Genomic DNA, 12500 nt, shown 5'->3' with positions numbered 1-12500 from the left:
TAGGAGGATGGATGGAGGGGGCGGAGTGGAGGGTATTTGGGGAGAGGGACTGAGAGAGGATGGGAGAATGGGGAGACAGTGGAAGTCGGAGATGTATATCGTGTGTGCAGGGGAGGGAGGGGGTGGGGGTGGGGGGAGAGAGAGAGAGAGAGAGAGAAACTCGACTTCGAACTCGAAAAGTTTAATCAGTATGGGCCATGGGCCCCCTCTGAAGGGGGTAAAGTATTTGTAAATAATTCACACGAATTTGCAAAGTAACTCACTGAGCGAAACAGTGATATACTGACAGAAGGCATTACTGAAGCACACTGAAAGCAGTTAGTTGATTCAGCTAATCATAATGGTGCGTCTCTTAATTTAAAGGCTTTATTTAAATACATACACGCATTCCTTATTATTGGTTCACTTTGAGTTGCCGAAAGCAAGGCGGTCCGGAACAAGGATGGATCCTGACAATACTTTTGTGGAATGTACTGAGAGAGAGAGAGAGAGAGAGAGAGAGATGATAATGGTGATCAGTCACCTGCATGGAGACTAGAAACAGTGCAGCTATGGAAAATCTGATGTCAGTCAGGAATATTAAATAACAATAAAGAGAAATTAGACAGGTAGACACAGAGAGGGGGGAGGGGAGGGGATAGAGAAAGAGAGTAATCTCCCAGTCAAAAAATAAGGAGAGCTAATATGGGTACTGAATAGGTCACACAGACTTCTCAGGATACAGGATGTACGCTTTCATTGGACACACACATTTCTTCATTTCTGTCTTTCTTTCTTTCTTTCTTCATCATCATCTTCTTCTTCCACTTCTTTTTATCCTTTCTTTTATGAATCATACAGTGTTGTGGTATAATGAATGGCTTGGGTATTTCCCTGTGGCAGGCCATTACTTTGTTGACACATTGCAGGCAACCAGTCAGCAAGCATGGCGGAGATGTGGGTTGGGTTTGGGGTGAGGGTAGAGTGGAGGTAACGACCTGTTGGCTGGGGTGAGGGTAGAGTGGAGGTAACGACCTATTGGCTGGGGTGAGGGTAGAGTGGAGGTAACGACCTATTGGCTGGGGTGAGGGTAGAGTGGAGGTAATGACCTATTGGCTGGGGTGAGGGTAGAGTGAACGTAACGACCTATTGGTTGGGGTGAGGGTAGAGTGGAGATGACGACCTATTGGCTGGGGTGAGGGTAAAGTGGAGGTAACGACCTATTGGCTGGGGTGAGGGTAGAGTGGAGGTAATGACCTATTGGTTGGGGTGAGGGTAGAGTGGAGGTAATGACCTATTGGCTGGGGTGAGGGTAGAGTGAAGGTAACGACCTATTGGCTGGGGTGAGGTAGAGTGAAGGTAATGAACTATTGGCTGGGGTGAGAGTAAAGTGGAGGTAACGACCTATTGGCTGGGGTGAGGGTAGAGTGAAGGTAACGACCTATTGGCTGGGGTGAGGGTAGAGTGGAGGTAACGACCTATTGGCTGGGGTGAGGGTAGAGTGGAGGTAACGACCTATTGGCTGGGGTGAGGGTAGAGTGAACGTAACGACCTGTTGGCTGGAGTGAGGGTAGAGTGGAGGTAACGACCTATTGGCTGGGGTGAGGGTAGAGTGGAGGTAACGACCTGTTGGCTGGGGTGAGGGTAGAGTGGAGGTAACGACCTGTTGGCTGGAGTGAGGGTAGAGTGGAGGTAACGACCTATTGGCTAGGGTGAGGGTAGAGTAGAGTGAAGGTAACGACCTGTTGGCTGGGCGAGGGTAGAGTGGAGGTAACGACCTATTGGCTGGGGTGAGGGTAGAGTGGAGGTAATGACCTATTGGCTGGGGTGAGGGTAGAGTGGAGGTAACGATCTGTTGGCTGGGGTGAGGGTAGAGTGGAGGTAATGACCTATTGGCTGGGGTGAGGGTAGAGTGAATAAAACGATCTGTTGGCTGGGGTGAGGGCAGAGTGGAAGTAATGACCTATTGGCTGGGGTGAGGGTAGAGCGGAGGTAACGTTCTGTTGGCTGGGGTGAGGGTAGAGTGGAGGGGTGAGTGTAGAGTGGAGGTAACGACCTATTGGCTGGGGTGATGGTAGAGTGGAGGGGTGAGGGTAGAGTGGAGGTAACGACCTATTGGCTACCAGCGCCCTAATGGTCAGGATGTTCAGGGATGGGTGGGGGCTGGGAAGAGGGGTGGGTGGGTGGGTGGGTAGGGGGTGTCACTGTGTTGTGCAGGTTTCCTTGTTCCCTGAGGGTGTGGGGTCCTGTCAGGGTGTGTGGGATGTTAGGGTCGTTGTTTAACTCACTCAGTACGGCCAGTCTCCTCTACACAGACCCCTCGGATGTCCAGTGGGTGTCTGAATGACCCAACCTTTAGCTTCCGTCGTCAGAACTGTGGTATTCTTTGTCAACATTCACCTCTTCAGTATAAGAGCGTTCCGCTTGCAATATTTTGATGATGGTAATTGGGATGAAACGCTGTTAACGTCGTCTATTTCGCTGTTCGTATGGAGAGAGTTAAGAGACCAATTTGGTGGCAAAGCTTGAGAGCTTTCAAGGTTCACTTTATCTCTGTCAGTGAGTCACGTATCATATGCATGCACACATATATGTGAATACAGATTCACACACATGCTTGCACGTGTGTGTGAGCACACACACACACACACACACACACACACACACAGAAGCATTCACACATCTGACATTCACACACATGCATTTTGGATGATATTGCCCTTGTTTATGAGGGCCCTTGTGTGTGTATGGTGGGGTAATAGGAGATGAGTTGCGTGTATGTGTTTTACAAATACATTGTTATGGTGTGCAGAGCTGTAAAAACATCAAGTGTTATATAAGTAACCATTTATCATCATCATTATCATCAGTACTAACAGTTGTAGTAGTATTTTACTATCATCATCATCATCATCGTCATCATCGCCATCACCATCATCATCATCATACTATTATTATTATTATTATTATTATTATGACTATCACAATCAGTATTCAAATATATATATATATATATACTCATGATAGTCACTGGTCAATATGTTCATTGTTTTATGTGTGTTGTATGTTTTTCTCCAGGTGCTCCATATGTCAGCGGTGCCTGAACAACTGGTACTTTGAGAAAGATGGCCAGCTGTACTGTCGCCATGACTACTGGTCCAAGTTTGGCACTGCCTGCAACCGCTGTTCTCACCTCATCACTGGTCCTCTCATGGTCAGTCCCTAGAGTTCAGTTTAACTGTCTGTCAAATTGTAATGTATTGGGAGTGATGGCCCAGAGGTAACGCGTCCACCCAGGAAGTGAGAGAATCTGAGAATCTGGTTCGAATCATGGCTCAGTCGCCAGTATTTTCTCCCCCTCCACAAGACCTTGAGTGGTGGTCTGGACGCTAGTCATTCGGATGAGACGATAAACTGAGGTGCCGTGTGCAGCAGCAAAAGGGTTGTCTTTGGCAAAATTCTGTAGAAAAATCCACTTTGATAGGAAAAACAAATAAAACTGCATGCACAAAAAAATACAAAAAAATGGGTGATGCTCTCAGTGTAGCGACACGCTGTCCCTGGGGAGAGCAGCCCGAATTTCACACAGAGAAATCTGTTGTGACAAAAAAGAGAAATACAATACAATACATTGTGTTACTATTTTGTAACAACAGATTTCTCTGTGAAATTCACCACTGTGCATTGCATCATGATCCCTGCCTTCGTAGGATGGCATACGAGACATGGTACCCGCACGTAGGCACCCAGCGAAAATCCGACCCCCAACAGAGAAAGGAAAGACAGGATCGACTTAGAGGTAGAAAAAAACGAACGAATTGAGGGGGCCGAGTCGAAACGAGTACACAGAATGTAAGGATAATACACAGACAAGCCGCATGCAGCAAAATAAGGCCAAATGAAGCGTAAGACGAGACAGAGCAAAAACCTGGCAAGATGGCATGGAGAGCCTTGGCCAAAGGAATGATTCAGCGCTTATAGCTTTTAGAGGTGTTTGATTGGCTAAGAGCGGACCGGGCAAGAAGGGGCGTCTTTTCAGTGTTAGCTGTGCGAAATTTGGCCAAGCAGAGCAAACCGATAGGCCTAGTTTGCATCAGTTTGACATGGTAAGTATATGTATCACCAAACATGGAGTATAATACAAACTCCTCCTGTGAGTGTGGGCTTCCATCCCACGTGCTCAGGATGCTCTCGCTTCCTGTGCGGACACATTACCACCAGGCCAGCATTCCACACGTTTGGAACAGTTGAGTTTAGCGACCTGTTGGCATGGGGCTGTTGAGTTTGATCATCTGTTGACTTGAGTTAAATTACCTATTGGCATGGTAAAGTTGAGTTTAATGACCTGTTAGCTTGGTACAGTTGAGTGAAATGACCTGTTGCTTTGGCACAGTTGAGTTAAATGCCCTGTTGGCATGGTGCAGTTGAGTTTAATTTACCTCTGGGCGTTGTACAGTCGAGTTTATTGACCTGATAGCTTGGTGCAGTTGAAGTGATTGACCTGTTGACTTAGTACAGTTCAGTTTATCGACCTGTTGGCTTAGTACAGTTGAGTTTATTGACCTTTGGGCTCAGTACAGTTGAGTTTAATGACTATGGGCTTGGTACAGTTGAGTTTAATGACCTGTTAGCTTGGTACAGCTGAGTTTGATCATCTACTGGCTTGATACAGTTGAGTTTTATTGACCTGTTGGCCCTGATAGAGCTGAGTGTAATGTTCAACAGGCGAGTCGGAAACCAAAAGTGTTCCGCAGACTGCCTTGAACAGCCTCTGGAGGTCAGAGCACTTTGTGTTGACCTTTGTGTGTGGTGGATTGTGAGGAACATCAGACAAGTTGCAAGGCGTGTTGACCTTTTGTGTGTGTCAGGTTAACACTTGTGGACAGTCAGAAGGTCGCAGTACATCCTGTTGTCGTGCTGTAGGGGCGGTGAAGATAGCTCAGAGAAGTGAGAACACCGCGCTGACATTTTGTTGTTGCGCTGAGGTTCGCTTGCGCAACTTGAAAGCCAAAGAAGTTTTATATAATATCTCTCTCTATATGTATACAAATACATACATACAGATGTGTGTATGATATCAGGTTGGCAAACTTGCAGATATGTATGTGTTTGGGGTGCATACTCATTATTTGTATGGGATGCCTATGATGTGTGTGTGTGTGTGTGTGTGTTTCTCTCAGTGTCTCTTTTCATGCTTCTTGCATTTTAGGTTTTTCTGTGTGTATATTGATCATAAATTGGTACAGAAGGTGTGTTTGTGCATATGTGTGAATGTGTACATACGTGTGTGTGTGCATATGTATGTGTGTGTGTGTGTATGTGTTTGTGTGTGTGTAGGAATGAGCGAGTGAGTGTGTTTGACTTATATATGCGTAAATCATGTGTATGTGTCTGAAACCCTCCTGTATTTGTATTTGTATAAGATTTCCAGTTCACATGTGTACCATTTTATGTGCTCAATATTTCATATGAACCTGATACACTTGGTAATATGAAGACATATTCTGTTCTATACTATTCTATTCTGTTGTGTTGTGTTGTGTTGTGTTGTGTTGTATCGTACTGTGCATTATGATGGTGACAGGTGGCAGGGGAGCATCGTTACCACCCCGAGTGTTTCCAGTGCCAGAAATGTCAGTCCTTCATTGGGGATGGGGACACTTACGCTCTGGTGGAACGCTCCAAGCTGTTCTGGTCAGTGTGTGTGTGTGTGTGTGTGTGTGTGTGTGTGTTAGGGGTGGGGGTGGGGGGGGGACAGGGGGGTCGGGGGGGGGGAAGAACGATGCATTGCTGTGTTATGCATTAATAGTCTGTCCCAGAATATTGAGATAAAAGCATTGCAAAATAAGCGCGCACACACACACACACACACACCATGCACGTATGCATGATATGAATTCCCCAACAGTGGGGGGTGCTACAAGCAACATACACATGATACAATACAAATTCCCCGACAGTGGGGGATGCTACAAGCAACATACACATGATACAATACAAATTCCCCGACAGTGGGGGATGCTACAAGCAACATACACATGATACGATACAAATTCCCCAACAGTGGGGGATGCTACAAGCAACACACATGCTAATGATACGAATTCCCCAACATTGGGGGATGCTACAAGCAACATACACAAGATGATAATGAATTCCCCAACATTGGTGGACAGTATAAGCAACATACATAAGATGACAAAGAATTCCCCAACATTGGTGGATGCTATAAGCAACATACATAAGATGATAAAAAAATTCCCCAACATTGGTGGATACTACAAGCAACATACATAAGATGATAAAGAATTCCCCAACATAGGTGGACGCTACAAGCAACACACACATGATAATAATGAATTGCCCAACATTGATGGATGCTACAAGCAACACACACATGATATGATAGTAATGAATTGCCCAACATTGATGGACGCTACAAGCAACACACATATGATATGATAGTAATGAATTCCCCAGCATTGATGGACGCTACAAGCAACACACACACATGATATTGATGGACGCTACAAGCATCACACACATGATATGATAGTAATGAATTCCCCAGCATTGATGGACGCTACAAGCAACACACACATGATATGATAGTAATGAATTCCCCAGCATTGATGGACGCTACAAGCAACACACACATGATATGATAGTAATGAATTCCCCAGCATTGATGGATGCTACAAGCAACACACACGTGATATGATAATAATGAATTCCCCACAACAGTGGGGGATGCTACAAGCAACACACACATGATATGATGATAATGAATTCCCCAGCATTGATGGACACTACAAGCAACACACACATGATATGATAGTAATGAATTCCCCAGCATTGATGGACGCTACAAGCAACACACACGTGATACGATAATAATGAATTCCCCACAACAGCGGGGGATGCTACAAGGAGGTGACCCGGCCCCTCCTGACAGCAGCTCCCAGACGTCGAAAGCCTCACTGCATCCAGCTGGTGGAGATCCCCCCCACCCCTCAGGACAGCAGCTCACAGCGTGGCGCTGTGCACCTTGGGGTGGAACCTGGTGGTGGTGGTGGTGGTGGTGCCACCAACAGCTTTTCTTCCTCCTCCCGCCACAGCTTCACGGGCACGGACCGCAACGGTCAGCCGCTCATCACCATCACAGAGTGAGTGTCTGTGTGGAGGGTTGTTTGAAAGTTTTGTTGGAGTCCTTGGGATTTGGGATTTTTTTTTTTTTTTTTTTTTTTTTTCCAGTGATTCAGTAGCTTTGGTACTGTGTTGTATTATTTGTATTGTATTAATACTCTTTTGTCACAACAGGTTTCTCTCCCCAGGGAGAGTGTGTAACTTCAGTGCAGCAACCTCCCCCCCCCCCCCCCCCCACACACACACACCCTTTTCTTTTCTGTTTTTTCTTGTGTACAAGTGTATTTTTCTACAGAATCTTTACAAGGGACAACAACCCATTTTTTGTGGCCTTGGGTTCTTTTACGTGCATTAAGTACATGCTCCCTTTATTGTGTCATCTAAAAGTCTAGCATCCAGGCCACCACTCAGGGTCCAGTGGTGGGGGAGAAATACTGGCGTGTCTGGGATTGGATCCCCTGTGCTCAGATTCTCCCACTTCCTAGGTGGACGCGTTAACGTCAGGCCACCACTCCTGTGTGGTTGATGATGATGGTGAAAATAACTGACCCAGTGGCTAACAGCAACAGTTGAATGGTTATGAAGGCAGCCAACCATCAGTCTGATGTTCCTGGGTTCAGATCCTGGCTGCAGTGCTAGATGTGCAGACCCACTAGTGCCTGAGTCCCCCCTTCATGTGCTTTCGCACACACAGAGAGAAAGATTGAATTTGTGCTGTCATGAGGTGTTCAGTTTAAAGGATTATGACTGAAAGTCAGTTGCACAGAATCGGTGAAATGATTCTGTTAGTAGCTCATTTGTGTTGCTGTTAGGATGGTTGAAATTTGCAGTCATCAGAAAAGAGTGATTCATCCAGTGGTGTCATGCACTTTATATGTCCTGTTTTTGTTAGTCATTGCATTTGATAACTTGCTTTTCCTGTCCAGCTGCAGTAACTCTACAGGATGCTCATAGCTGAGGAAATCATGTACAGGCTCTGCACAAACTTGTATGCAAGCACGCAGCATATGTGCACTCACAACACACACACACATACACACACACACATGCACACACCTACGCACATGCAGATACACACACACACACACGCACACATGCACATACATACACGCTATCACAGTGACACGCAGCAGGGAGATGCTGCAAAATTAATTACATGTCTGTTTCTCAGAGATAGAAAAAGAAGAAGAAAAAAAAAAGAAGAAAACCATCAACACCCTGCTTATACTGTTCTGTTTCTCAGAAAAACCGGAAAACCAACTTCAGCTTCCTGTTTACACTTTGTCCATCATTAATGACTGTGGTGTGATGTGAACCACACTTGATGACAGGCTGGAAGAAAACGCCAGAAAACCCAGGGAAGCAGTGCGCTAAATTAATGAAGGATCAACAACCGGTGTGATCCTGAAAGGCCATGATACACAGTCATCACATACTGCCTGCCATCAGTCAGTCCATGGACAGCCCTTTCAAAGATTCCTTTGCATCATTTTGTCAAGTCCTGCACCCCCCCCCCCCATCCACCTTCCCCACCTCAACAAAAGCAACACAAAAAACACGCACACACACACACACAAATAACAATAAAACAAACAAAATGAAACAAAACCCGTAATAAGACAACAAACCGAAAAAACAGTTCTGATCTTTAAAAAAAAAAAAAAAAAAAAAGGAAAGAAAAAACCAACAAAACAGCAGCAACTACAACCACAAGAGATTGTAGAACTGTTTCCTAGATCCAGACTACACTACAGAAAGACTAAGGAACACCAGCAGCAGTCTGGTTTTGTGCCCTGATGTTGAGGCATGAAGTAAGAGTGATGAGACAAGACGGAAATAGAACACCTCCACTCTCAGTGTCATCAGTCATATCTGAAGAAGAAAAAAAAAACCACAACCCTTCCCCCTCCCCCCCCCTCCCCGCAACCCCCCTCCCACCTCCCCCGCCCCTTCCCCCCCCCAAAAAAAAAAGCCCCAGGCAGTATCTCCTCCCACCACTGTATCTGAAGCAGAGTTCAAGCGGGGATGGGGGGGCAGGGGGATTTGTGGGTGGTGGGGGGAAGGGGTATGGATGTCCACTAGGAAGGCGGCCACTGTCTGAGCCATAAACACGATGATTGACCAATTGGAATGTGTTTGCCTAACGAGACCCCTGAGGTCGATACTGGTCAGCCAGGGGACTTAATGACGTCACCTGATTGATTTGTTGTCCACTGTTCATGATGAGAGACCTCCAAAACAAACTCTGAATGGCTGAAGATGGGGGTGTATGTTGTGTGTGGGTGGTGGTGGGGAGTCGGCTCTAGACAGCATGTCTGATTGACGGGGATGTTGTGAACGCAAACAGCCTGGTGGATGGCTTATACTCGTTAGTGGTTTTAATGTTTAACGTGGGTGGCCTGATTAGTGTGAAGTCATCAGCCCCGTGACTGCTGCTGATGAGTTAACCCAATCAACTCTGGGGAGTTTTCAAACCTTAGCAGGTTTCCTTTCCATTTCTGTGACTGTGAAAATTAGGAAATAAACTGAAATTAACTGGTTTTTCCTTCAAATTGACATGTGTTGACAAAGCGGGGGGAAATATTGTGGAAGTGAGTTCCTTTTTGCTTGTGGTTTATGCATAATGTAGGAACATGGAAACAGTTTTGATTAGAATGAAATTTAACACCCTTGCAGCGCTCATGGCACAGGGCTGGATAGTTAAGGGATGTCACCTGACAGACGTAGGACTGAGATCACAGGTGGAGATGTCGGTTACCGTGCTCTGTTCGGGCTTCTTCCTCTTGGGATTGCATTACTTTTGAACTTTGTGTGTGTGTGTGTGTGTGAGCGCTTAGAGTTGACTTCATCAAATATTATTATTATTAGTAGTAGTATTTTTTTATGTATTTATCTATTATTTTTTATTTATTTATTTTATTTATTTATTTATTTTATTTCATTTTTTGTTATTTTATTTTACTTTCTTTTATTTCATTTTGTTTTATTTTATTTTATTTTATTTATTTATTTATTCTTTTTTCTCAGGGCCTGACTAAACGCATTGGGTTACGCTGCTGGTCAGGCATCTGCTTGGCACATGTGGTGTAGCATATATGGATTTGACCGAATACAGTGACACCTCCTTGAGCTGCTGATACTGACACTGATACTGATACTTTTGATCAGTAAAAGTAAGGACGCCGTTGAAAAGTACAGAAAAAGAAGTCACAGCGCTCCAGATTTATGGCACGCTGATCTCATTTCACCAAAGTTTAGCACAATAGCGGTGATGGGGTTAAAGTAATTATTCATGTTAACTCACTCAGTACGGCCAGTCCTCTCTTCTCCTCTGCACAGACCCCTCGGATGTCCAGTGGGTGTCTCAATGACCCAACCTTTAGCTTCCGTCGTCAGAATTGTGGTATTCTTTGTCAACATTCACCTCTTCAGTATAAGAGCCTTCCGCTTGCAATATTTTGATGGTGGTAATTGGGGTGAAACGCTGTTAACGTCGTCTCTTTCGCCGTTCGTATGGAGAGACTTAAACAGTGTTTTTGACTCACTTGTGTAAACAAAGTGAGTGTGTTATAATCCGGTGTTCGGTTGTCTGTGTGTGGGGTTTGTGTGTGTGTGTGTGTGTGTGTTTTGTTGTTGTTTTAAAGCTAATTAATGTTTAATACAGAACCCATTTATCTTTTTTTTTTTCTTTTTTTTAATGTCTCGTTTTTTCTTCTTATGATTACTTTGCTTGACAAAGCGCGTGTCATAAGTGAGTCTTGAAGGCTTTACGTCGCTTGTTTCATTTGATGGTTTCTTTACAAGGATGTTTGTGTGAGGTTTTGTAGTTTTTTTCTTCCTTTTAATTGTCGGAGAGGGTGGTTTGGTTTTATCATTGTTTATTTTTGTTGTTTTGATACAAGTGTTTACAGGAAAGTTGAAGCTGTGGAATGAAATGTGCTTTGTTTCCATGTGATAGTCAGTACTGTCGATGTCAAACACAAGGTTGTTAAAAAGATTTAACTGTTACTTTTTTTTCTTTTTTTTTAAGACGAAATTGAATTTAATGTATTTCATGTGCATACATGCATGTGCACTCACACACAGACACACAGAGACACACAGACACACACACACACACACACACACACACACACACACACACACACACAAAACACAAACCTCACAAAGCACACATGTGTGCATACACTTATACAGGTGCACAAGCATACACACACACACACACACACAAAATCAGCATGACTTCACCGTGCTTCAAAGAAAGTAACTGTACAAGTGCCCAAGTGGTCCTTAGATTTTTTGGAAACCTGTAAAACAAAACAAAGAAGATAAAGGTTTATGTATTGTAAAAAAATGTGTGTGGTGTGGCAGGCTGGACCTGAGTCCTGAGCTGGAGTCACTGAAGATCGGAGACCGTATCCTGGAGGTGAACGGTTCCACCATCAAAGACAAGACTCTGGAAGAGGTAACTGGGATTTCGTCCCATCCCTTCATAGACAAAGTTTCACTTTCAGTTTCAGTCTCTCATGGAGGTGTCCCTGTGTTTTGGACAAAATCATATACGCTACACCACATCTGCTAGGCAGATGCATGACCAGCAGCATAACCCGACGCGCTTAGTCAGGCCTTGAGTGCACATACTTGTATATATTTGTGTATCTATCAGAGTGGACTTCTGCTGCAGAAGTTTGCCAGAGAACAACTCGTTTGTTGCCCTGGGTACTTTTACTGTGTACCAAATGTGTACTGCACACAGGACCTCAATTTATCAACTCATCTGAATGACAGAATGTGCACCCTGGATGTCTCTTGAAATCAAGATGGCAAAACAGCAGCGTCGCTCTGCTGACTGAAAATGGCGAAAGTTTGGTCTGGAAATTTTCAAGCAGATATATGCTCACTTACGCAATGTTGTAAACCAAATGATCCGCGATGCGAGAAAGAAATACGTGTGCGACAGAATTACTGACGCTTATTCCTCCAGAGTTCTGTTTCACTTGGCCAATCAGATGATGGGGAAGGATGTACCTTCTGAAAATCTAGCTGATGAATTTATTGATTATTTCACTATTAAAATAGAGATGATTAGAAGTAGCTTCTCTCGATTCTCCTACTGATTTTGGCGATCTGATACTTTTAATGGAACACAGTTCACTACATTCCAGACAGTTACCGAGGAACAGGTCAAAGATGTCATCCTCAAGATGCCAAAGAAATTATGCAGTCTTGATCCAATCCCACATTCTATATTTTACCAATGTTTAGAAGAATTACTACCTATTATAACCAATATCATGAATATATCCTTGACCTCAGGTGTTGTCCCACAGTCCTTTAAGCATGCCTTGGTGTGTCCCCTTTTGAAGAAAGCTAGT

General features: G+C 44.4%; 1 protein-coding gene across 1 annotated transcript in view; it reads left to right on the top strand.

Moving 5' to 3' along the window:
• Positions 1–12500, top strand: part of LOC143274606 (LIM domain kinase 1-like) — an 81230-nt gene that overhangs the window by 44723 nt on the left and 24007 nt on the right. The window contains exons 3-6 of the mRNA XM_076578473.1: positions 3058–3193; positions 5564–5673; positions 6894–7145; positions 11497–11590. Coding sequence (XP_076434588.1) covers positions 3058–3193; positions 5564–5673; positions 6894–7145; positions 11497–11590 — 592 coding nt within the window. The remainder of the gene's footprint in view (positions 1–3057; positions 3194–5563; positions 5674–6893; positions 7146–11496; positions 11591–12500) is intronic.

Source organism: Babylonia areolata, chromosome 29, assembly GCF_041734735.1.
Source record: "Babylonia areolata isolate BAREFJ2019XMU chromosome 29, ASM4173473v1, whole genome shotgun sequence".
NCBI lineage: Eukaryota > Metazoa > Mollusca > Gastropoda > Neogastropoda > Buccinidae > Babylonia > Babylonia areolata.
Note: the sequence above shows the minus strand (reverse complement) of the source record. Positions and strands in the feature narration are given on the sequence as shown.